Below are 25,631 nucleotides of genomic sequence, written 5' to 3' on the forward strand. Positions count from 1 at the left end.
GAGCGGGAAAGAAGCAAGGGAAAATCTCCCTCCAGTTTGTGTGCTCTGAAGCGTTAACAGAGTTTCATGTGGATTTCCCCCCTGGAATTTACAAGCTTATCCTAGTTCTATTGTGGCCTAGTTCTTCACACATTAAACTCCATAAGGTCTGGGACCCTGTGTTTTTGGTGCTTTGTCTCTTGTCCTGGTTTGTCCAGCTGTGCAGCCTACAGTAAAGCACTGAATCTATGGGCATTCCACTGCTAGCGGAGCGTTAGCCACCCTGGGTGTCATGTTGGTCATTATATTCAAGGCAAGTTGTGAGTCCCAAACGGCACTATATTCCCTAATTAGTGCACTATTTTTGACCAGGGCTGACAGGGACCCATTCAAAATCATAGAATGCAATCTTCAGCTGTTTACTAAAGAAAATGTTTTGACCTTTGTGGGTGGTCAGGGTCAGTTCCAGTTGAATGTAGTGCTTTATACTTGGAAGATAGTAATGAGTTTTTAGGAGGCACACGTTCATTCACTCTTTAAAAAACTGAAGTTGACATTTTTCTTCCGGCCTTCTAGTTGGTAAAAACAACCAAGAAACATGTCTCGCCCTCCAGGGACAAAAATGTGTCAAAGCCCACCGTTAAGTTCTTCTTGAACAAATATTTGTTGTCTGAAAAACATCAATAAATAATTAAAATAAATAATAATAGTATACTGGATTAAAGGTGCCTTTAAAAAAAACACAGGGCACTGCACAATAAAACAGAAGAGAAAAACACAGGGCACTGCACAAGAAAACAGAAGAGAAAAACACAGGATGAAAGCAATTAACAAATCTAAACTAGGGCTGAAGGAAGAGGCTGAGGAATGGTAAACTAGGGCTGGGGAATGGTAAACTAGGGCTGAAGGAAGAGGCTGAGGAATGGTAAACTAGGGCTGAAGGAAGAGGCTGAGGAATGGTAAACTAGGGCTGAGGAAGAGGCTGAGGAATTGTAAACTAGGGCTGAAGGAAGAGGCTGGGGAATGGTAAACTAGGGCTGAAGGAAGAGGCTGGGGAATGGTAAACTAGGGCTGAAGGAAGAGGCTGAGGAATGGTAAACTAGGGCTGAAGGAAGAGGCTGGGGAATGGTAAAATAGGGCTGAAGGAAGAGGCTGGGGAATGGTAAAATAGGGCTGAAGGAAGTGGCTGGGGAATGGTAAACTAGGGCTGAAGGAAGTGGCTGAGGAATGGTAAACTAGGGCTGAAGGAAGCGGCTGAGGAATGCGAAACTAGGGCTGAAGGAAGTGGCTGAGGAATGGTAAACTAGGGTTGAAGGAAGAGACTGAGGAATGGTAAACTAGGGCTGAAGGAAGAGGCTGAGGAATTGTAAACTAGGGCTGAAGGAAGAGGCTGAGGAATGCTAAACTTGGGATGAAGGAAGAGGCTGAGGAATGCTAAACTTGGGCTGAAGGAAGAGGCTGAGGAATGCTAAACTAGGGCTGAAGGAAGAGGCTGAGGAATGCTAAACTTGGGCTGAAGGAAGAGGCTGGGGAATGGTAAACTAGGGCTGAAGGAAGAGGCTGAGGAATGGTAAACTAGGGCTGAAGGAAGAGGCTGGGGAATGGTAAACTAGGGCTGAAGGAAGAGGCTGAGGAATGGTAAACTAGGGCTGAAGGAAGAGGCTGAGGAATGGTAAACTAGGGGTGAAGGAAGAGGCTGAGGAATGGTAAACTAGGGCTGAAGGAAGAGGCTGAGGAATGGTAAACTAGGGCTGAAGGAAGAGGCTGGGTAATTCTGAGAGGGAAAGGTAAACCAAGAAATATGAGATTCTTATGACATACTGTAAGAGGTCCTATTTGGCTGATGCCTTGAAACGCGACATGTTTCACAGAATCGATCGCAGACAGAAGTGCCCATGTGATTTCATATCCTTCAGCCGTGGAGAGGTACACTTTCACACTGTGCCATACATTAAAATGCTTTGATAAGTGCTTGTGCGTGCACTGAGGGAAGCTGACTGTTACTGTCCTATAGAACCACTGAGGGAAGCTGGCTGTTACTGTCCTATAGGACCAGTCTGAGGGAAGCTGACTGTTACTGTACTATAGGACCAGTCTGAGGGAAGCTGGCTGTTACTGTCCTATAGGACCAGTCTGAGGGAAGCTGGCTGTTACTGTCCTATAGGACCAGTCTGAGGGAAGCTGACTGTTACTGTCCTATAGGACCAGTCTGAGGGAAGCTGACTGTTACTGTCCTATAGGACCACTGAGGGAAGCTGACTGTTACTGTCCTATAGGACCACTGAGGGAAGCTGACTGTTACTGTCCTATAGGACCACTGAGGGAAGCTGACTGTTACTGTCCTATAGGACCAGTCTGAGGAAAGCTGACTGTTACTGTCCTATAGGACCAGTCTGAGGGAAGCTGACTGTTACTGTCCTATAGAACCACTGAGGGAAGCTGACTGTTACTGTCCTATAGAACCACTGAGGGAAGCTGACTGTTACTGTCCTATAGGACCAGTCTGAGGGAAGCTGACTGTTACTGTACTATAGAACCAGTCTGAGGGAAGCTGACTGTTACTGTCCTATAGGACCACTGAGGGAAGCTGACTGTTACTGTCCTATAGGACCACTGAGGGAAGCTGACTGTTACTGTCCTATAGGACCACTGAGGGAAGCTGACTGTTACTGTCCTATAGAACCACTGAGGGAAGCTGACTGTTACTGTCCTATACGACCAGTCTGAGGGAAGCTGACTGTTACTGTACTATAGAACCACTCTGAGGGAAGCTGACTGTTACTGTCCTATAGGACCAGTCTGAGGGAAGCTGACTGTTACTGTCCTATAGGACCACTCTGTGAGGGAAGCTGACTGTTACTGTACTATAGAACCACTCTGAGGGAAGTGCTGAACCTAATATGAGGAAGCTTTGCTTTAAGGCAATCATTTCATTTTCACTCCAGCCCAATCAATTGCAGGCTTATCAATGCCTGAATCCCAAATGCACCCTACCCCTTTATAGTATAGTGCACTGCTTTTGACAAAGTAGTGAAAAGTAGTCCACTATAAAGAGAATAGAGGGCTGTTTGGGACACGGTCAGGCTTGTCAGGTTTTGAAAGTGTCTGTTTGTAGTGTTCTAGAGGGAATAGATGGCCGTTTTGGGACACGGTCAGGCTGGTCAGGTTTTGAATGTGTCTGTTTGTAGTGTTCTAGAGGGAATAGATGGCCGTTTGGGACACGGTCAGGCTAGTCAGGTTTGGAAAGCATCTGTTTGTAGTGTTCTAAAGGCGTTTTGGAGGAAGTAGAGTAAAACATGACATATTGATTCATCTACAGTTCCAATATGTTAACACTAAGACGGCTGGTTTAGCTGTACGGTTGGTACGACTGCACTGCCTCTGGATGTGTCCCAAATGGCACCCTATTACCATAGGGCTCTGGTCAAAATTAGTGCACTATATCCTGGGGCGGAAGGTAGCCTAGTGGTTAGAGCATTGGGCCAGTAACCGCAAGGTTGGTACATTGAATCCCCGAGCTGACAAGGTAAATATCTGTCGTTCTGCCCCTGAACACTGTTCCTAGGCCGTCATTTTAAATAAGAATTTGTTCTTAACTGATTTTTTTATTTCACCTTTATTTAACCAGGTAGGCCAGTTGAGAACAAGTTCTCATTTACAACTGCGACCTGGCCAAGATAAAGTAAAGGAGTGCGACACAAACAACAACACAGAGTTACACATGGAATAAACAAACGTACAGTCAATAACACAATAGAAAAAAATCTATATACAGTGTGCAAATTAGGTAATATTAGGGAGGTAAGGCAATAAATAGGCCGTAGTGGTGAAGTAATTACAATTTAGCAATTAAACACTGGAGTGATAGATGTGCAGAAGATGAATGTGCAAGTAGAGATACTGGGGTGCAAAGGAGCAAAATAAATAAATAACAGTATGGGGATGAGGTAGTTGGATGGGCTATAACTAGACTTGCCTAGTTAAATAAAAAATATCAGGTTCCATTTAGGCTGAAGACACACATGACTCTACCATTGCAATATATTAGACTAAGGTAGGTGATTTAGTTGTAGGTATTGCTGTCCTTTCCTTCACCATCCTCCTGTTACAAACAGTGGAGCAGCAATAACAACCAAAAGGGATCAAACCTTAAAACATCCTAATGTTAATATGACCGTACATATTGCTCTGTTCTCCGCCCCTGTTCCTCCTGTCTCTGAGCTAGAATAAACCATTTGAACAGATCCTTCGTCCCACTATAAAAACATTGAATTCCAAAATAGACCGGAACAATTGCTATGAAAACAGTTGTTGAATACAGAAATATGTGAGGTCGGTGGTTTGCTCAGTCAGTTGGAGCTATATCCTTCCTGTTATGATTAGGTGGAATATACACTGAATGAACAAAACATTAGGAACACCTTCCTGATATTGAGCTGAACCCCCTTTTGCTAACTTTTGAGTTTGGATCCCGCGACGCAGTTGGCATCAGTTGCTGGGACTGCTACTCTCTGTCCAGTGATCCTGCCGACCAAGGCCGGGTCTGAGGAGTTATTTGGCGTAGCAGCTAGCTATCAAGCTAGCAGGGTTTTCTTGAGGGCTTGAATGCAGCTCGCGACGTGGTTAGCCATTGTGGCTGGGACCGTGGATTGTCCCGGGTTTGTGGCTGTCTAGATCCCTGCTGTTTGTTGTTGTATTCAATCTTCCCTGTGACCAACCCTGTCTGGAACTGTGTGGAATAACAGTATAAGCTACGTTAATAGCTACCATGACAAAGACCAAAGCCGGTGGGTGTACCGTTGACGACAGTGGTGTGTCTCTGTCACAGGTAAAGGATATTTTAATCGAACAAAAATACTTCTACAAGCAGTTGTTACAACAACAAGAAAATAGCTTCAAGTGTTTTGTCCAAATACTGGTGGATTCAACTAATAAAAGAATGAACGACCTGATCAGAGACATCCAGGACCTGAAGAACTGTTGCAGGAGAACGGCAAGATGACCGCAATCTAAGTAATTGAGAGAGGACATCAGTTCTGTCTGTGAATCCATGATAACAATGACGGAGAAATCAGACGAGGGACAATCAAGGCGGAACAACATGGTTGTGGACGGAATTGCAAAATCTCCACATGAGACCTGGACAGAGTCTGAGGACAAAGTGAGGTAAATGATCTCTGAGAAATTGAAGATGGACCATGGGAAGATTGAGGTGGAGCGCGCCCACAGGACTGGAAAACCCACCACAGGCCCAGGTGACAGGCCCAGTTCCTGAGGTTCAAGGACAAGGTAGCTGTTCTGGAAAGGGCCAAGAACCTGAGAGGAACATACCGTGCATTTGGAAACTATTCAGACACCTTGAATTTTTCAAAATGTTGTTACGTTACAGCCTTATTCTAAAATGGATTGAATATTTTTTTCCCCACATCAATCTACACACAATACTGCATAATAAAAAGGCAAAAACAGGTTTCTAGAATTTTTTTCCAAATGTATAAAAAAACAGAAATACCTTATTTACATAACTATTCAGACCCTTTGCTATGAGACTCGAAATTGAGCTCAGGTGCATCCTGTTTCCAGTGATCATCCTTGAGATGTTTCTACAACTTGATTAGAGTCCACTTGTGGTAAATTCTATTGATTGGACATGATTTGGAAAGGCACACACCTGTTTATATTTGACCGTGCATGTCAGAGCAAAAACCAAGCCATGAGGTATAAGGAATTGTCCGTAGAGCTCAGAGATAGTGTCGATTGTGTCGAGGCACAGATCTGGGGAAGGGTACCAAAAAATGTCTACAGCATTGAAGGTCCCCATAAAGTGGCCTCCATCATTCCTAAATGGAAGAACCTGAAACCACCAAGAGCTGGCTGCCCGGCCAATCTGAGCAAGGGCCTTGGTCAGGGTCTTGGTCAGAGTTCCTCTGTGGAAATGGGAGAACATTCCAGAAGGACAACCATCTCTGCAGCACTCCACCAATCATTTCTTGAGGAGGGGAGTGACCCAGGCCATTTTGAAGTGAGGGGACACAGCCAGTGGTCAGGGAGGAGTTGATGAGAGAAGTGAGTAATGGAAGAAGGTCTCCAGAGATGGTCTGGAGAAGGGAGGAGGGGATGGGGTTGAGCGGGCAGGTTGTCGGGCATCCGAACCCCACTAGTCACAGGATTTAATTTGAAGAGAGAGGGGAGAAGGATGTCTAGGCGTAGGGTAGTTCTGTGTGAGTGGGACCAGCGGACTCAATAGGCTGAGTAAATAAGGAGCGGATGTTGTTAACCTTCTTTTCAAAGTGGTTGACAAAGTAATCCGAAGAGAGAGAGGGAGGGAGGGGGAGGGGATGGAAGATTACGGTGGGAGGAGAAGGTGGAAAGAGTTTCCTAGGGTTAGAGGCAGAAGCTTAAAATGTAGAGTGATATATAAAGTGGCTTTAGCAGTGGATACAGAAGAAGAGAAGGTCGAGAGGAGGGAGTCAAAGGACAATAGGTATTTTAGAAGTTTAGTTTTCCTCCATTTTCGTCAACTGCCTGCAGTCCTGTTCTGTAAGCTCGCAATGAGTGACTCAGCCACGGAGCAGGAGGGGAAGGCCTAGCCGATCAGGAGGAAAGGGGACATTGCGAGTCATAGGATGCGGAAAGATTAGTAGGCAAACAGCCTCTAGGGACTGGGAAAGGGTGAGGTCAAAAGAGGCAAAGAGGGGAAAGAAAGAGTTGGAAAGAAATTAATCGGAAGGCAGACGTTGGGAGGTTGAACCGCACAGTACGAAGAGCGGTGAGCCATCGTCAGAAAATGAAATTATCAAGGTGTCAAACTCATTGAGGGACTCTCTAAGGGCACCTGGTGGGCGATAGATGAAAACAATGTTAAGCTTGAGTGAACAAGTGACAGCATGGAACTAAAGTGAGGAGATGGACAGGTGAGGAGGGAGAAAAGAGAAAATCTCCAGTTAGGAGAAATGAGTAGCCCTGTTCCACCACCGCCACGACCAGATGTTCTCAGACTAGGAGAGAAAAAGTAGTCAGATGAAGAGAGAGCAGCTGGAGTGTTCTCCTATGTGTTCTCTGGGGTGAGCCAGGTCTCCGTCAGGGACAAAAAGTCAAGGGCAGCATAGGCTGAGATGAACTCTGCGTTCTTGACCGCAGATCGGCAGTTCAAAACGCTGCCGGAGGCCAGGAATACCTCATGGGTTGTGCGCGCAGGGTACACTAAATTAGAAGGGTTGCAGCCAAAGGGGTGGGTAGCGTCTGTAAAGCCTACAGGGAGAGGAGCAAACTGGGATAAAAAACACACACATAGTTGCCAAAGCTACAAAGAGCAAAATTAGATTCATCTGTAAATAACTAGGTAAGATACTGAAGTGAGAGAGTGGAGCCTTCCTCTCTTTCCTTCCTCGAATAAGCATCATTATCTAGTAACAAACTCCATTATCTAGTAACAAACCACCTTATCTAAACCTATTATTTAGCAACAAACCCACATAATCTATTAACAAACCCACAATCTATTAACAAACCCACATTATCTAGTAACAAACCCGCATTATCTAACCCCATTATCTAGCAGCAAACTACATTATTTAGCAACAAACCCACATTATCTAACCCCATTATCTAGCAACAAACCACATTATCTCGCAACAAACCACATTATCTCGCAACAAACCACATTATCTAGCAACAAACCACATTATCTAGCAACAAACTCCATTATCTAGTAACAAACCACCATTATCTAGTAACAAACCACATTATCTAACCCCATTATCTAGCAAGAAACCCACATTATCTCGCAACAAACCACATTATCTCACATCAAACCACATTATCTCACAACAAACCACATTATCTCACAACAAACCACATTATCTCGCAACAAACCACATTTTCTAGCAACAAACCACATTATCTCTGGGCTAATGTTAAAAGTAGTGCACTATATAGGGAATAGGGTGCCATTTGGGATGTACCGCTAGGTTGTCTAGCGGTTAAGAGCGTTGGGCCAGTAACCGTAAGGTGGCTGATTCGAATCCCTGAGCCGACTAGGTGAAAAATCTGTCGATGTGACCTTGAACAAGGCACTTAACCCAAATTGCTCCTGGATGTCTCTCTGGATAAGAGCGTCTCCTAAATGACTAAAATGTAAATGTGTTCTCCACATCAACAAACAGCACATGGAGCACGGCGTCACAGTGGTGAGGTGGATGGGATACAGTGACGCACGCTTTGGTTCCCGTGTTCTTTTGGTTCTTCAATGATTTTTTCCATTTTGGGTTTGTTTTCGTTGATCTCTTTGTATTTCTTTGAATGGTTTTCTTTGGTTGGGTGTCTTTTTGAGCACACAGACAGACACTACTATCTATTAGAGAGCAGGAGGAAATGTATGCATTGGATTCCTACTGACCAACACATCAACAACTTTGACCTGTTGTTATTCTTTGGTTTTCTTTGGTTGTGTGTTTTGAGCACACATAGAGAACAGGGGGAAATCAAATGTTATTTGTCACATGCTTCTTAAACTGGTGTAGGCTAACAGTTACAGTAGGGTACCAGGCCCTTCCCAACAATGCAGAGAACAAAATATAGAAATTATCACACAAGGAATAAATCCACAATGAGTAACAATAACATGGCTATAAACACAAGTCAATGTGCAGGGGTAGAGGTAATAACATGGCTATATACACAGGGTACCAGTACCAAGTCAATGTGCAGGGGTAATAACATGGCTATATACACAGGGTACCAGTACCAAGTCAATGTGCAGGGGTAATAACATGGCTATATACACAGGGTACCAGTACCAAGTCAATGTGCAGGGTTAGAGGTAATAACATGGCTATATACACAGGGTACCACTACCAAGTCAATGTGCAGGGTTAGAGGTAATAACATGGCTATATACACAGGGTACCAGTACCAAGTCAATATGCAGGGGTAATAACATGGCTATATACACAGGGTACCAGTACCAAGTCAATGTGCAGGGGTAATAACATGGCTATATACACAGGGTACCAGTACCAAGTCAATGTGCAGGGGTAGAGGTAATAACATGGCTATATACACAGGGTACCAGTACCAAGTCAATATGCAGGGGTAATAACATGGCTGTATACACAGGGTACCAGTACCAAGTCAATGTGCAGGGGTAGAAGTAATAACATGGCTATATACACAGGGTACCAGTACCAAGTCAATGTACAGGGGTAGAGGTAGTAACATGGCTGTATACACAGGGTACCAGTACCAAGTCAATGTGCAGGGTTAGAGGTAATAACATGGCTGTATACACAGGGTACCAGTACCAAGTCAATGTGCAGGGGTAATAACATGGCTATATACACAGGGTACCAGTACCTAGTCAATGTGCAGGGGTAATAACATGGCTATATACACAGGGTACCAGTACCAAGTCAATGTGCAGGGGTAATAACTTGGCTATATACACAGGGTACCAGTACCTTAGTCAATGTGCAGGGGTAATAACTTGGCTATATACACAGGGTACCAGTACCAAGTCAATATGCAGGGGTAATAACATGGCTGTATACACAGGGTACCAGTACCAAGTCAATGTGCAGGGGTAGAGGTAATAACATGGCTATATACACAGGGTACCAGTACCTAGTTAATGTGAAGGGGTAATAACTTGGCTGTATACACAGGGTACAGGTACCAAGTCAATGTGCAGGTGTACGACGTAATGGAGGTAGATATGTACATATAGGTAGGGGTAAAGTGACTAGGCATAAGGATAGATAATAAGCAGTAGCAGCAGCGTACATGATGAGTCAAAATAAATATGTAGGTATTACAGACTGGGTCAGGGAGAGGTAGAAAATGTCAGTGAAGACACTTGCCAGCTGGTTAGTATATACTCGGAGTACGCGTCCTGGTAATCTGTCTGGCCTCCCCGTCTGGAACAGCTGGTGCTCTTATGCATGCTTCAGTGTTGCTTTCCTCGAGGCAAGCATAGAAAGCATTTAGCTCGTCTGGTAGGCTCGCATCACTGGGGCTTCCCTTTGTTATCCGTGATAGTTTGCAAGCCCTGCCACATCCGACGAGCGTCAGAGACGGCTTAGTAGGATTCCATCGTAGTCCTGTATTGATGCTTTGCCTGGTGCATGTGCATGTGTGTGTGTGTTGGAGTCGGTACATTCCTTTGCCATGAATTGATGTAGGTTGAAGTGGTACGTCAACCAAAGATGTTAAAAAGCTACCAGTGTGTAACATTCACATACGTATCATTAACTAGGCCACATTGCCTCTGTATGTACCGGTATGTTCGTTGCATCAGAGGAAAATTATCAGAGGAAATCTGAAATGCCTGTTTTGCGGACGAGACGTGAGGTGGTTCATTGTACAATGAACAGGTTTGTGTATGGCGGATGCCACAGATGCCTCCCGGAGGGGCAGCCAATCAGTCAGCCCAGCTATTTTGATGTGTGCTACAGAGGCCTCCCTGTTCACCTTACCCGCCTGGTATGTGGGGCCTTTCACATAGTCGACTGTGGGACAAGACCCTAACTCACAGACACACACACACACACACACACACACACACACACACACACACACACACACACACACACACACACACACACACACACACACACACACACACACACTCACTCACTCACCTCACTACCCCTGTACTAGCATTGGCGCCAGGCTCCTAATGAGTATTGGCCTGTGGGATCTTCTCAGTAGGAGATGAAAGACCAAGTCTGCCAGCTCTGCTCACTATCACAACTACACACTGGACAGTCAGTCAACGAACAGACACAACACACAGGCAGGCACACTTCAGCCAGGGCCAAGGGCCCGGGGCCCAAACCATTTCATAAGAAGATGGCTTCATTTTCTGACTCCAGAGAGAGAGAGAGGGAGAAAGAGGGGGAAAATACTTCTTTATTCACCGGCGATGCTCACCTTTGGCTTGAGTCAGCTGAGGCTCACATGCTCCCCAATACCCAGCCACACAGAGTTCTCCAGTAAGGGCTAAGTCCCCAAGCAACCTTTTAACAGAATGGACCTGGAGTCATACTGATGCAGTCATACTGATGGACCTGTAGTCATACTGATGGAGCCATACTGATGGACCTGGAGTCATACTGATGGACCTGGAGTCATACTGATGGAGCCATACTGATGGACCTGGAGTCATACTGATGGAGCCATACTGATGGACCTGGAGTCATACTGATGGACCTGGAGTCATACTGATGGAGCCATACTGATGGACCTGGAGTCATACTGATGGAGCCATACTGATGGACCTGGAGCCATACTGATGGAGTCATACTGATGGACCTGGAGCCATACTGATGGAGCCATACTGATGGACCTGGAGTCATACTGATGGACCTGGAGCCATACTGATGGACCTGGAGTCATACTGATGGACCTGGAGTCATACTGATGGAGCCATACTGATGGACCTGGAGTCATACTGATGGAGCCATACTGATGGACCTGGAGCCATACTGATGGAGTCATACTGATGGACCTGGAGCCATACTGATGGAGTCATACTGATGGACCTGGAGCCATACTGATGGAGTCATACTGATGGACCTGGAGTCATACTGATGGAGTCATACTGATGGACCTGGAGTCATACTGATGGACCTGGAGCCATACTGATGGAGTCATACTGATGGACCTGGAGTCATACTGATGGAGCCATACTGATGGACCTGGAGCCATACTGATGGAGTCATACTGATGGACCTGGAGCCATACTGATGGACCTGGAGTCATACTGATGGAGCCATACTGATGGACCTGGAGTCATACTGATGGAGCCATACTGATGGACCTGGAGTCATACTGATGGAGCCATACTGATGGACCTGGAGTCATACTGATGGAGTCATACTGATGGACCTGGAGTCATACTGATGGAGTCATACTGATGGACCTGGAGTCATACTGATGGACCTGGAGTCATATACCTCTGCTGGACCCATTCTTTAGTGGAATTATTTTCATGTTAAATCTATGGATTCCTGGTCAGTTAGGAATCAAATTTATAGACTCTTGGTCAGTTGGGAATCAAACCTGCTGTATGGTCAGTTTGGCTGGACCCATTCTGTAGTGTTTCCAGTTAGTTATGGGTCATTGGGGGGGATTTGTTTACTGCAGAGTTATGTACTGACTTTGATTAGTGCCTTCATCATAAGGTGAGAAAACCACCTAACTGCAAGTCACTCTGGGTAAGAGCGTATGCTAAATGACTATGTAAATGTCTCTGTGTTTCCTGGATAGTGAGTACTATGCTACACCATTGATGGAACTGTACATCTTGTTTTGTTCTGAATGAATCAGCTTAGAATGGATAAGGTCTCATGGATTCTTGCTGAGTTGCTGAAAATATTTCTCCAACAGTGACACAGTAGATCATGGGTGTCAAACTCTGGCCCATAATGCTCTGCTGTTGTTTTCGCGCGCCAATCAGGACAGGACCCAGAAACGCCCTCTCCTCTGTGACAGTAGTCATAGCAACATAGACGCTACAACTGTCAGCGCGCTATCCCTTCCCAAAAATGGCGAAAAGAAAGGCAGAAAACAGGAGCTTTCTGGACAAGTGGGAGGCAGAATATCTGTTTACATATGTAAAAGACAAACCTGTTTATCTTGTTTGTGGAGTCAACGTGGCTGTAAGTAAGGAGTACAACATTAGACGACACTATGAAACGAAACACCATGATAAATACAAGGACCTGGACATGACTAAAAGGAGCCAGAAAGTAGAGGAAATGAAAAGAAGTTTGGTTTCACAACAGAATATGTTCAAAAAAGCCATATCACAAAGTGAGGCTGCTGTAAAGGCTAGTTATATAGTGGCAGCAGAGATCGCAAAATCAGCCCGGCCCTTTAATGAGGGAGAGTTCGTGAAAAAGTGCATGATGAAAGTTTGTGACCTCGAATGCCCAGAGAAAAAGCAAGCATTTTCAAACGTGAGCCTGAGCAGGAACACAGTAGCTGATCGCACATGTGATCTTGCCACCAATCTGTATGACCAGCTGATGGAAAAGGGAAAAGATTTCGTTGCGTTCTCCCTCGCTGTGGATGAGAGCTGCGACGCATCTGATACTGCTCAGCTGTCAGTCTTCATCCGTGGAGTGGACTCAAATCTGTGTGTTACGGAGGAGCTATTGGGATTCAAATCAATGCATGGCACAACCACATGAAAGGAAATCTTTGAGGAGGTTTCCAAATGTGTAACTGAAATAAAGCTGCCGTGGGATAAACTCGTGGGATTAACGACAGATGGTGCGCCAGCGATGTGCGGTAAAAAGAGTGGACTGGTGGGCATGGTTCGGGAGAAGATGCGGGAAGAGAACTGTGCAGGTGAGCTAACTGTTTACCACTGCATCATACATCAGGAATCACTGTGTGCCAAAGCCCTAAAGATGGAACATGTTATGACCACAGTAACACAGGTAGTTAACTTTATAAGAGCCAAAGGTCTGAATCACCGGCAGTTTACATTTTTTCTAGAGGAGTGTGGTTCGGAATACGCAGACGTGCCGTATCACACAGAGGTGAGATGGCTAAGCAGAGGAAATGTACTGAACAGATGTTTCGAGCTGCGTGAGGAAATATGTCAATTCATGGAAACCAAAGGGAAGGATACAGCAGAGCTCCGGGAGCAAAAGTTTCTGTGTGAGCTGGCCTTTCTCTGTGACATCTCGAGCCATCTCGATGCGCTGAACCTGCAGCTTCAGGGGCGGGGGCGCATCATCACAGACATGTACGCTGCAGTGAGGGCCTTTAAAACTAAACTGTGCCTGTGGGAGAATCAGATGCTGCAAGGAAACCCTTGCCATTTTCCCTGCTGCCAAACCATAAAAGCGCAGATCTCTACCGCCGTGTTCCCATGCGCACAGTTTGCTGAAAAACTCAGTGTTCTCGCCGCTGAGTTTAGCCGGCGATTTGCCGACTTCGATGTCCAGAAATGTAGGTTTGAACTGCTTAGTAATCCCTTCGCAGTTGATGTGGAAAATACACCAACCAACATCCAAATGGAGCTGATTGAACTCCAGTGCAACGACACGCTGAAGTCAAAGTATGATGCTGTGGGCGCCACACAGTTTCCACGGTTCATCCCTGACACAATGCCTCAGCTCCGCACCCAAGCTGCTCAGATGCTCTCCATGTTCGGCAGCACTTATCTATGCGAGCAACTTTTCTCCTCGATGAAGATGACCAAAACAACTCACAGGAGACGTCTGACTGATGAACACCTTCGCTCGATACTGAGGATTTCTTCAGCTCAGAGCCTGAGCCCAGACATTGATGAACTAGCATCCAAGAAGAGATGCCAGGTATCTGGCTTGGTCACATCAGATTAGATCAGTGTGCAATAATTAACGTTTTCTTTGTGCACTTTTTATTGCTACAAGGCATGGGCTTGAATGGTTGGTTGATTTATTATCATTTTATTTGTAAAATTATTAGCCAGTGGAAAAAGTTTATTTTGGTATTTAAATCAGAAGGCTGCAAATAGAAAAGAGGCATACGATTTTTATTTAAATCGTATTTATTTAATAAATGAATGCCATTGATGTGTTTTTTCATTTGAAATTCGATTTTGCATGTCTCCACTATTAAATTATATATTGTATGGTAATAAGCGATGCTTGTTCCATATTCAATGTTAAAGCAAAACTTGTTTGGGTCCATATTAAAAGGTTAATTTGTTCAATGTTGGCCCGCGACTTTGTTCAGGTTTTACATTTTGGCCCACTGGGTATTTGAGTTTGACACCCCTGCAGTAGATGGTTGAAAATGCTTGCAGTGCTACATAATCTGGGTTCTGTTGGAGCATTCAATGTAGCATGGTCAGAGACAAGGCCACAGCATTATACCACAAGGTCTGCTTTCTTTGCTGTCTTACAATGCTGGCTTTCTAAGCTATAATCAATGGTTGAAGAGTAAGGGATATTGCCAAACAACGATTATCTCAACCATTGTTCCCCAATAGGTCCTTCAGCATGTTTCACATACCCAACAACTCTCCAGCAGAGACTGAAAATGGCTGGGTTCCAAATGGCATCCATAGGGCTCTTAGTCTGGAAAACCCGACCCCAGGCAACAGGGACATGGGTCTGGTTTCAATGATGGACTCTTGGCTTAGAGGAACCATGCCCACATCTCTACTTTACCCACTTAAATAAAATACTAAATAGTAACTAGCCAGATGGAGATCAGAGTTTTTTTCTTTCAGGAGTGCATTTTGTAATTGGCTACTGGCAAATTTGCATCAACTACCTTCACTAAAACCACTGCAAAGGCTTTGCCTGGAAACATTGGTTTTGAATCGCGACGTTGTGGCTTGTGATTTGTTAGGAGAGTTGCCTGTCTGAAGAGGACCCACCCCAGAAGTTGCCAAAAGAGTCCGTCATTGAAACCAGACCCTAGTCACTGTTGCCGGGTCGGGTTTTCCAGACTAAAGGGGCTCTGGTCAAAAGTAGTGCACTATATAGGGAATAAGGAATATAGGGCTCTGGTCAGAAGTACTACACAATAAAGGGAATAGGGTACCACTGTTTGGGATGCAGCCAATGTCTTCAGTTTCTCCATAGACTCATATGGCCTCCAGAACCTTATTGTTTACCTTTTGTCATTCCTGGTGCATCTTTAAAGTAAATATTGGAATGTAAATACCTCATTAACACCCCATATCTTCTTGTAACAGCGTTTCTGATTCCACGCAGGCTAAATGGATGTACATGTTAAAACCATTTCCTCTTAATCTGATTCAGCGGTTACCAGTGGTGCAAAGTACTTAAGTAAAAAAATACTTGAAAGTACTACTTAACTCGATTTTTGGGGTACTTTACTATTTATATTTTTTACAACTTTTACTGTTACTCCACTACATTCCTAAAGAAAAGTATGTTATTTTTACTCCAAACATTTTCCCTGACACCCAAAAGTACTTGTTACATTTTGAATGCTTAGCAGGACAGGAAAATGGTCTAATTCACACACTTATCAAGAGAACATCCCTGGTCATTCCATCCCTTTTACTTGAGTCATTTTCTATTAAGGTATCTTTACTTTTGATCAAGTATGACAATTGGGTACTTTTCCCACCACTGCTTTAGCTGTCTGAGTTTAATTTATCTGAAGTATATTTGTGGTGAAAAAAATGTAGGTCAACTAAATAGTGAGTAAGTGACCAACTTCAAAGAGCTACCTAATCTAAACAGAACTGTGTCTGAAATGGCACCCTATTCCCTATATAGTGCACTACTTTTGACCAGGGTCCGCATAGGGAATAGAGTCCCATTTTAGACTCAGTTCTATTTAGATTAGGTAGCTCTTTGAAGTTGGTCACTTACTCACTATTTAGTTTTGTTCAGCCAAGTCAAGACTTATCTACTTTGATCAAGTCAGAGCAGCAGATCTTTCAGTGTCACAGAATAATTTCCAGACACCCTGTGGACTGAGCAATTTGCTGGATTAGTCCATAGGCATTGTATATGTTTATAAATCATTGGATTAGCCTACAGGCTAGTTAAGTCTACAGGCTAGTTAAGTCTGCAGGCTAGTTAAGTCTACAGGCTAGTTAAGTCTGCAGGCTAGTTAAGTCTACAGGCTAGTTAAGTCTGCAGGCTAGTTAAGTCTACAGGCTAGTTAAGTCTGCAGGCTAGTTAAGTCTGCAGGCTAGTTATGTCTACACGATAGTTAAGTCTACAGGCTAGTTAAGTCTGCAGGGTAGTTAAGTCTGCAGGCTAGTTAAGTCTGCAGGCTAGTTAAGTCTGCAGGCTAGTTAAGTCTACAGGCTAGTTAAGTCTGCAGGCTAGTTAAGTCTAGAGGCTAGTTAAGTCTACAGTTAGTGTGTGTGTTCGGGTCCTATTGGGCTCTTGTTAGGATGGAGGTCCTCTTTTGGTTGGTTAGGGCTAGGGTCCTAATGGAGGTCCTCTTTTGGTTGGTTAGGGCTAGGGTCCTAATGGAGGTCCTCTTTTGGTTGGTTAGGGCTAGGGTCCTAATGGAGGTCCTCTTTTGGTTGGTTAGGGCTAGGGTCCTAATGGAGGTCCTCTTTTGGTTGGTTAGGGCTAGGGTCCTAATGGAGGTCCTCTTTTGGTTGGTTAGGGCTAGGGTCCTAATGGAGGTCCTCTTTTGGTTGGTTAGGGCTAGGGTCCTAATGGAGGTCCTCTTTTGGTTGGTTAGAGCTAGGGTCCTAATGGAGGTCCTCTTTTGGTTGGTTAGGGCTAGGGTCCTAATGGAGGTCCTCTTTTGGTTGGTTGGGGCTAGGGTCCATTGTAAATGGCAGGCAGAGTAAACTCAACAAGCTGTGATCCTTTTAATGGTGGTACTGCTTACCATCAGTGGACAGTTACACACACCGTTTGTTGACCAACCATGAGTCAGCTTGACCCATCTCCAGGTCTCTAGGGAAGTCAGGGCTTCACAGCTCCAGTTCTCTAGGGAAGTAACCTCCTCAGGGCTTCACTGCTCCAGTTCTCTAGGGAAGTAATCTCCTCAGGGCTTCACTGCTCCAGTTCTCTAGGGAAGTCAGGGCTTCACTGCTCCAGTTCTCTAGGGAAGTAACCTCCTCAGGGCTTCACTGCTCCAGTTCTCTAGGGAAGTAACCTCCTCAGGGCTTCACTGCTCCAGTTCTCTAGGGAAGTAACCTCCTCAGGGCTTCACTGCTCCAGTTCTCTAGGGAAGTAACCTCCTCAGGGCTTCACTGCTCCAGTTCTCTAGGGAAGTAACCTCCTCAGAGCTTCACTGCTCCAGTTCTCTAGGGAAGTAACCTCCTCAGGGCTTCACTGCTCCAGTTCTCTATGGAAGTAACCTCCTCAGGGCTTCACAGCTCCAGTTCTCTAGGGAAGTAACCTCCTCAGGGCTTCACTGCTCCAGTTCTCTAGGGAAGTAACCCTCACGGCTTCACTGTTACAGTTCTCTAGGGAAGTAACCTCCTCAGGGCTTCACTGCTCCAGTTCTCTAGGGAAGTAACCTCCTCAGGGCTTCACTGCTCCAGTTCTCTAGGGAAGTAACCCCCTCAGGGCTTCACTGCTCCAGTTCTCTAGGGAAGTAACCTCCTCAGGGCTTCACTGCTCCAGTTCTCTAGGGAAGAGCTGGAGCAGAAGGGGGATGTTGCTTCTCCACCTTCACAGCGGAATACTAGACTTACGTGTTGCCAGGCTGATGAGGAGTGAGAGACCAGTGTTGCAGTGAGAGACCGGTGTTGCAGTGAGAGACCGGTGTTGCAGTGAGAGAGACCAGGTGTTGCAGTGAGAGAGACCAGGTGTCACAGTGAGAGAGACCAGGTGTCACAGTGAGAGAGACCAGGTGTCGCGCAGAGCGAGAGACCAGGTGTCGCGCAGAGCGAGAGACCAGGTGTCGCGCAGAGCGAGAGACCAGGTGTCGCGCAGAGCGAGAGACCAGGTGTCGCGCAGAGCGAGAGAACAGGTGTCGCGCAGAGAGAGAGAGAGAGAGGAGAGGAGAGTTGGGTAAAATATCTTATTTTCTTCAAATATTAAAAAACATGTTAATTGAATTAGTTGTAAGTAGAATTGAAAACAACTGTGTTGGTTCAGGAGGAGCCAGAAGGAGGAATAATGATGTATTATCCACTATCACCAGGAAACAGGGTCATTTGGGTTCAGCTTTATCCTAAATCAAGTGTTTGATCAAAAGTGCACCGTTCCTTTTCTGTTGCTGATGTGTTGATTGTTACTGTAGGAGCATTTGGCTTCACGAGACAATTCTGTTTACATCCGACTGCTTGGAAGGAGAGAGAGAGGGAGAAAGAGAGAGAAGGAGAGTGGGAGAGAGAGAGAGAGAGAGAGAGAGGAGAGAGGGAGAAAGAGAGAGGAGAGCGGGAGAGAAAGAGAGAGCGGGAGAGAGAGAGTCTCACCCGCAACCTCTGAAGGTGGCTTAAGAGACGTGAGAAGTTTATGCTTCAGTAGTAGGTCTAAAGGTATTTTTTGGGCAACCTCTAGAGAATATACTGTAGTGTAAAAACGCTCTAAAGTGTATCATTCCTGTTCTGTTGGTCATGTGTTGTTTCCTGTTTCTCTCCTCCTGCATAGTTAAAAACCACTGTGTTGGTCAGATTGAAGGACCAGTAAAACCACTGTGTTGGTCAGATAGAAGGACCAGTAAAACCACTGTGTTGGTCAGATAGAAGGACCAGTAAAACCACTGTGTTGGTCCGATAGAAGGACCAGTAAAACCACTGTGTTGGTCAGATAGAAGGACCAGTAAAACCACTGTGTTGGTCAGATAGAAGGACCAGTAAAACCACTGTGTTGGTCAGATAGAAGGACCAGTAAAACCACTGTGTTGGTCAGATAGAAGGACCAGTAAAACCACTGTGTTGGTCAGATAGAAGGACCAGTAAAACCACTGTGTTGGTCAGATTGAAGGACCAGTAAAACCACTGTGTTGGTCAGATAGAAGGACCAGTAAAACCACTGTGTTGGTCAGATTGAAGAACCAGTAAAACCACTGTGTTGGTCAGATTGAAGAACCAGTAAAACCACTGTGTTGGTCAGATAGAAGGACCAGTAAAACCACTGTGTTGGTCAGATTGAAGGACCAGTAAAACCACTGTGTTGGTCAGATTGAAACCCCAGTAAACCCCCTGTGTTGGTCAGATAGAAGGACCAATAAAACCACTGTGTTGGTCAGATAGAAGGACCAGTAAACCACTGTGTTGGTCAGATAGAAGGACCAGTAAAACCACTGTGTTGGTCAGATAGAAGGACCAGTAAAACCACTGTGTTGGTCAGATAGAAGGACCAGTAAAACCACTGTGTTGGTCAGATAGAAGGACCAGTAAAACCACTGTGTTGGTCAGATAGAAGGACCAGTAAAACCACTGTGTTGGTCAGATAGAAGGACCAGTAAAACCACTGTGTTGGTCAGATTGAAAGACCAGTAAACCACTGTGTTGGTCAGATAGAAGGACCAGTAAAACCACTGTGTTGGTCAGATAGAAGGACCAGTAAAACCACTGTGTTGGTCAGATAGAAGGACCAGTAAAACCACTGTGTTGGTCAGATTGAAGGACCAGTAAAACCACTGTGTTGGTCAGATTGAAGGACCAGTAAAACCACTGTGTTGGTCAGATAGAAAGCCCAGTAAAACCACTGTGTTGGTCAGATTGAAGGACCAGTAAAACCACTGTGTTGGTCAGATTGAAGGACCAGTAAAACCACTGTGTTGGTCAGATTGAAGGACCAGTTAAACCACTGTGTTGGTCAGATAGAAGGACCAGTAAAACCACTGTGTTGGTCAGATTGAAGGACCAGTAAAACCACTGTGTTGGTCAGATTGAAGGACCAGTAAAACCACTGTGTTGGTCAGATAGAAAGCCCAGTAAAACCACTGTGTTGGTCAGATTGAAGGACCAGTAAAACCACTGTGTTGGTCAGATTGAAGGACCAGTTAAACCACTGTGTTGGTCAGATAGAAGGACCAGTAAAACCACTGTGTTGGTCAGATAGAAGGACCAGTAAACCACTGTGTTGGTCCGATAGAAGGACCAGTAAACCACTGTGTTGGTCAGATTGAAGGACCAGTAAAACCACTGTGTTGGTCAGATAGAAGGACCAGTTAAACCACTGTGTTGGTCAGATTGAAGGACCAGTTAAACCACTGTGTTGGTCAGATTGAAGGACCAGTTATGTAGGATGTTAACAGAACATTGACCCTGTGTATCTCCTGTGGTTATGTAGGATGTTAACAGAACATTGACCCTGTGTATCTCCTGTGGTTATGTAGGATGTTAACAGAACATTGACCCTGTGTATCTCCTGTGGTTATGTAGGATGTTAACAGAACATTGAAAGTAGAGTTAAATGCAACTGTTTTGGTCAGAGATCACTCACAAATAAAGTGCATTGTTGTTTCAGCCCGTTCTGTTCTTAACTCGTTGTTTCCTGTGTGTGTCTCCTGCTGTGGTTGTGTGGGTGACCTCAACCAGCTGTCTTCTAACCAATAGCTGTCTTTCCTGTTCTCCTGTGTTCCTCCTGCTGTGGCTCTCCCAGGTGGCTGCTCTGCTCTGGTCTTTACTCATTGTGTTTCTCTCCTCCCTTGTTCCTCCTGTTTATCCTGCTGTGGTCTTTGCACATTGTGTTTCTCTCCTCCTGTGTTCCTCCTGTTTATCCTGCTGTGGTCTTTACATTGTGTTTCTCTCCTCCTGTGTTCCTCCTGTAGGTGGCAGCCAGGGCCGGGGTGTACGACCTTCTCAACCAGCTGGGTTTCTCTGAGTTTGAGAACCTTCGGGACACGCCACTCGCCAGGCTCCGCTGCCGCTGGCAACGACAGAACATCCAATCACGTCCCTTCAGGGGGGCGTTCATCTGAGCTGAGGAGAGATCACCGTGAACTGCCAGACTATGGCTGCTTCTGAAATGGTACTCTATTCCCTATGTAGTTCACTACTTTTGACCAGAGCCCTCTGCACTCTAAAGGGATTAGGGTGCCATTTTATGCAACCTATGTCCTCCTGTGCTTTTCTTTTTTTATACCTTTAAAATGCAATAATTTTTTGTATTTTAAAATGTAATAATGCTTTGTATTTTACCCTCATATCACTCCGATACTGTATTATTATAATAGTGCTTTTTTCAAACCCACTACCAATGTTATTTAGTATTTGAATGGATTACTGTTTTAGTACTGTCAGTTGATATTTCCTGGTTCTGATGCATCTGCTCTGACTGCTGCCAAGATTCAAGTTGACATTTAGACTCATTTGCTCTATTGTTTCATTGTTAATATAGGAGGAGAATGAATTCATATTTTGTCCTTTTTGTTTAATGAAAGAAAAGGCGAGAACTGCCTCACTAGTATGGGCCTATAGGTTTATCAAAGGAGGTGTATATTCACCTGGCAGAACAAACAGCTTAGCCATTAGGGGTTGAAATGAAGGTTTAAAGTAGGGTTACTTTTAGGGTTAGAAACAAGGGTTATGTTAAGGTTAGTTTGAGGTTACGCTAAGGGTTAGAGGTAGGGAAAGGCTTAAACTTTGGGTTAGCGGAACTCCACCGCCATAAATATTCTGCCGGTTAAATAGACACCACCTTAACCAGAAGACAGAATTGTATTTGTCTGTACTAGAATGTATTTGAAAGTTTCTCCAGTTTAAAATATTGTTGAAACTGCAGACTTTTAAAATGACAGCTTCTTTGTTTAGATTGAATACATTTCTGCTACTTTTAATTAACATACAGTATCAGTGTCTCCAAGTCCACTCCCAAGTATTCGTTTGCCAAACTGCTGTAGATGCTGCCAAAGCTAAGCTTCTGCTCTGTGTTTTACTGCTGTTTGCATGTGCCTCGGTCCTCAGTTCTTCACAGAAGTTTCTCCAATCATTAAAGGGGTAATCTGCATAAGGTTCATCCATTTTTAGATATTTTTTCAATAATGATATATACCAATTGATCCTTGAAGAATATAACTTATAAACGCCTCGCGTTAAATCCAACTGTCGTACCCCATCAGAACCAAAAATATACGCTTGTTTTACTCCAAGGTTTGTAAACGATGTCAATGTAAACACTGTATAGCCTCAAAACATGGTTAAACTATAATGTTGATATCATGGATGGTCTGTCCTTGTATCCATGGCGCCGTCTATGAATTTGAGTGGTTACATTTTTCCAGAACCATCCCTCGGCCTTTTACCAAAACAGTGGTGGGGTGGACGCTTTATGTGTTTTGAACTGTGAATTTCCCCTTTTTAAAGGGTTAATATGGGATTGAAACAAGAACAAAGCAGTCTCTCTGCCACCTGTTTCGGTAAACAGCTGAGGGATGGAACTGGAGAAATGGAACCACTCTCAAATTCACAGACTGAGCTCTAAGCAGTGACCATATATGTACTAATCCCAGATTCTTCCTTTAACTGATATCTCTGCATACTTGGAACAGCTGCTGAAACCATTCATGCAACCCACTCATTTGAGGTTTCCAACTTGAGTAAAAGGTGCCCCCCCCCCCCCCCCCCCTTCTTGGGATATTGAGTGTGTCCCAAATTTCACCCCATTCCAAACAGTAGTGCACTACTTTTGACGTGGGTCCATTGTGCTCTGGTCAAAAGTAGTGCAGTAACTAGTCGTCCACCTCCACACGGTGTCCTCTTCTCTCCCGTCTCCTGCTGTCTTCTGTCTGTGTTGTTAAGAAAGTGCATTTTTAGGTGTTTGTCAACAAAATATTATAAGGATATTTTGAAAATCAGCCTCCAAGAACAGATAAATGTTTTAAAATATATGTATATATATTGGTCAGTAAATAAATGCAGTTTGTTTTCACATAAAGTCAGTTCTGAGGGCTTCTGGGAAGGATGTGTCCTTTAGGAGGAAAGCTATGGCCTGAGGGACAGTCTGTTTGTACTGTCATGCCAACTACTTGGCACTCATTGTCATACCAAACATGTTTTTCTTGACAACGACAGCAGTGGAGTTAGCAAGAGCACAAACAGATCTGGGATCAGGAATGTTATACCCCAAAACAACAAAATATTATCATTAAGCACACTAAAGCTATGTAATGGTTATCAAATGTCCGTCGACAGGAATCCACTTCAGCTACTATCATGTATTGTGTAAGCTATACCTGATACTTACATGTTTTTACAGTATTTCCAATGCCATCATGTACATGCTTTAGGAGCCATACAGTAGATCCTGCAAATACAGACAGCCAGAGTACAGTGATAGTCTGCAGAACAACAGTAGTCTGTGGATCAGGCTGGTGTGAAACTGTAGAAACAACACTTACTGTAGGTTTGCTATTTGTGAACTAAATTATTCCAACACCGCCTCGAATGCGTCCCAAATGGCACCCTATTCCCTTTTAGGGAATAGGGTGCCATTTGGGACACAATCCCATCTCTCTGTGGGTGCAGGATCTGTTTTGCATTAGAGGGCTGGGGGATGACTGTTTTATTGAGGAGTCCTGGGTTGTATTCACTAGACACCGAATGGAAGAAAACAAACCAAAATGGGAAAGGACTACCTGAACTTGTCCAATCAGAAACGCACCTTTTCGTTGGCAAAACGTTTTCAATTGTAAAAAAACTGTTTTGCTACGGTGTGCACACGAGTAGGACTTAAAGCTGTCGTTAATGGACAGTGGAGAGGCCGGACTTAAGTCTCCATGACTCATAACCATAAAGGGTTGGGGGGTTTCTGTGATGTCATTGGGCTTACTCCACTCCCCACTCCAGTAGGAACCAAATGATACGTCCGGGCCGGATGGCCTTGGGCAGAAATCTACACGTGGAAGCTGCCACGTCAACCATATTTTAGTATCAATTGGTAATGGTTACTGATACTCTTTCTCCATTGGCAGGACTTCCTGGGTGACATTTGGGCCGGCACCCGATTCCCTGTATTGTGCACTAATGTTGACACATTTTGTCAAAAGTAGTGTACACTATGCAGTGTACTACATAGTGAATAGGGTGTGATTTGGGATGCAGGCTCACTATATGTTACACCCACAGGAAGGCTGTATAATAATGTGTTCATGATAGCAGCAATGCATTCCTGCTTGTAATGCAACCATCATTCAGCTTAGAGAAACATCCAATGTCCAATCAGTTTACCATGTTCTTTACCTATCATCATACATTACTATTTAAACAGCCACGTTATCGCTCTCCTTATCAAATACATCATACATTACTATTTAAACAGCCACGTTACTGCTCTCCTTATCAAATACATCGTACATTACTATTTAAACAGCCACGTTACTGCTCTCCTTATCAAATACATCGTACATTACTATTTAAACAGCCACGTTATCACTCTCCTTATCAAATACATCGTACATTACTATTTAAACAGCCACGTTACTGCTCTCCTTATCAAATACATCGTACATTACTATTTAAACAGCCACGTTACTGCTCTCCTTATCAAATACATCGTACATTACTATTTAAACAGCCACATTACTGCTCTCCTTATCAAATACATCATACATTACTATTTAAACAGCCACGTTACCGCTCTCCTTATCAAATACATCATACATTACTATTTAAACAGCCACGTTACTGCATATCGGTTTTTATGAAGGAGCTATTAGAAGTGTGTATATATAAATGTATTTTATTTGCATTTTACATTTTAGTCATTTAGCAGACACTCTTATCCAGAGCGACTTACAGTAGTGAATGGATACATTTTTTTTCTGTGCTGGCCCCCCGTGGGAATCGAACCCACAACCCTGGCGTTGCAAACACCATGTGTTGCAAACACCATGCTCTACCAACTGAGCTACAGGGAAGGCTATTTGAACATTGTCCAGTACAGAGATGATGGGGTTTATGTTCATTTCATTCCATTGCATTTTGACTCCATTGTTAATCTTTTTTTATTTGTTTTAAAGCTAAATAAATATGAAAATGAATTCAACAACAGCATTTGTCACATTTTTGTGAATATCGTTCCACTAACTGTAACTCATTATACTGTACTTTCTTTCATTGTTTAAAAAAAAAAAAGTTATATTTTTTTAACCTTTATTTAACCAGGCAAGTCAGTTAAGAACAAATTCTTATTTTCAATGACGGCCTAGGAACAGTGGGTTAACTGCCTTGTTCAGGGGAAGAACAACAGATTTGTACTTTGTCAGCTTGGGGATTTGAACTTGCAACCTTTCAGTTACTA

The 25,631-nt window shown here is 44.2% G+C and overlaps 1 protein-coding gene and 1 pseudogene across 3 annotated transcripts in view; both read left to right on the forward strand.

Moving 5' to 3' along the window:
- Positions 1-25,381, forward strand: part of pald1a (phosphatase domain containing paladin 1a) — a 179,834-nt gene extending 154,453 nt beyond the window's left edge. For all 3 annotated transcript variants that reach the window (XM_082978763.1, XM_045687471.2, XM_045687469.2), the window contains one exon: positions 21,163-25,381. In XM_082978763.1, coding sequence (XP_082834889.1) covers positions 21,163-21,312 — 150 coding nt within the window. In that variant the 3' untranslated portion in view covers positions 21,313-25,381. The remainder of the gene's footprint in view (positions 1-21,162) is intronic.
- Positions 12,366-14,685, forward strand: LOC145882207 (general transcription factor II-I repeat domain-containing protein 2 pseudogene; annotated as a pseudogene).
- Positions 25,382-25,631: the final 250 nt, after the last annotated feature.

Source organism: Salmo salar, chromosome 01 (assembly GCF_965601325.2).
Source record: "Salmo salar chromosome 01, fSalSal1, whole genome shotgun sequence".
NCBI lineage: Eukaryota > Metazoa > Chordata > Actinopteri > Salmoniformes > Salmonidae > Salmo > Salmo salar.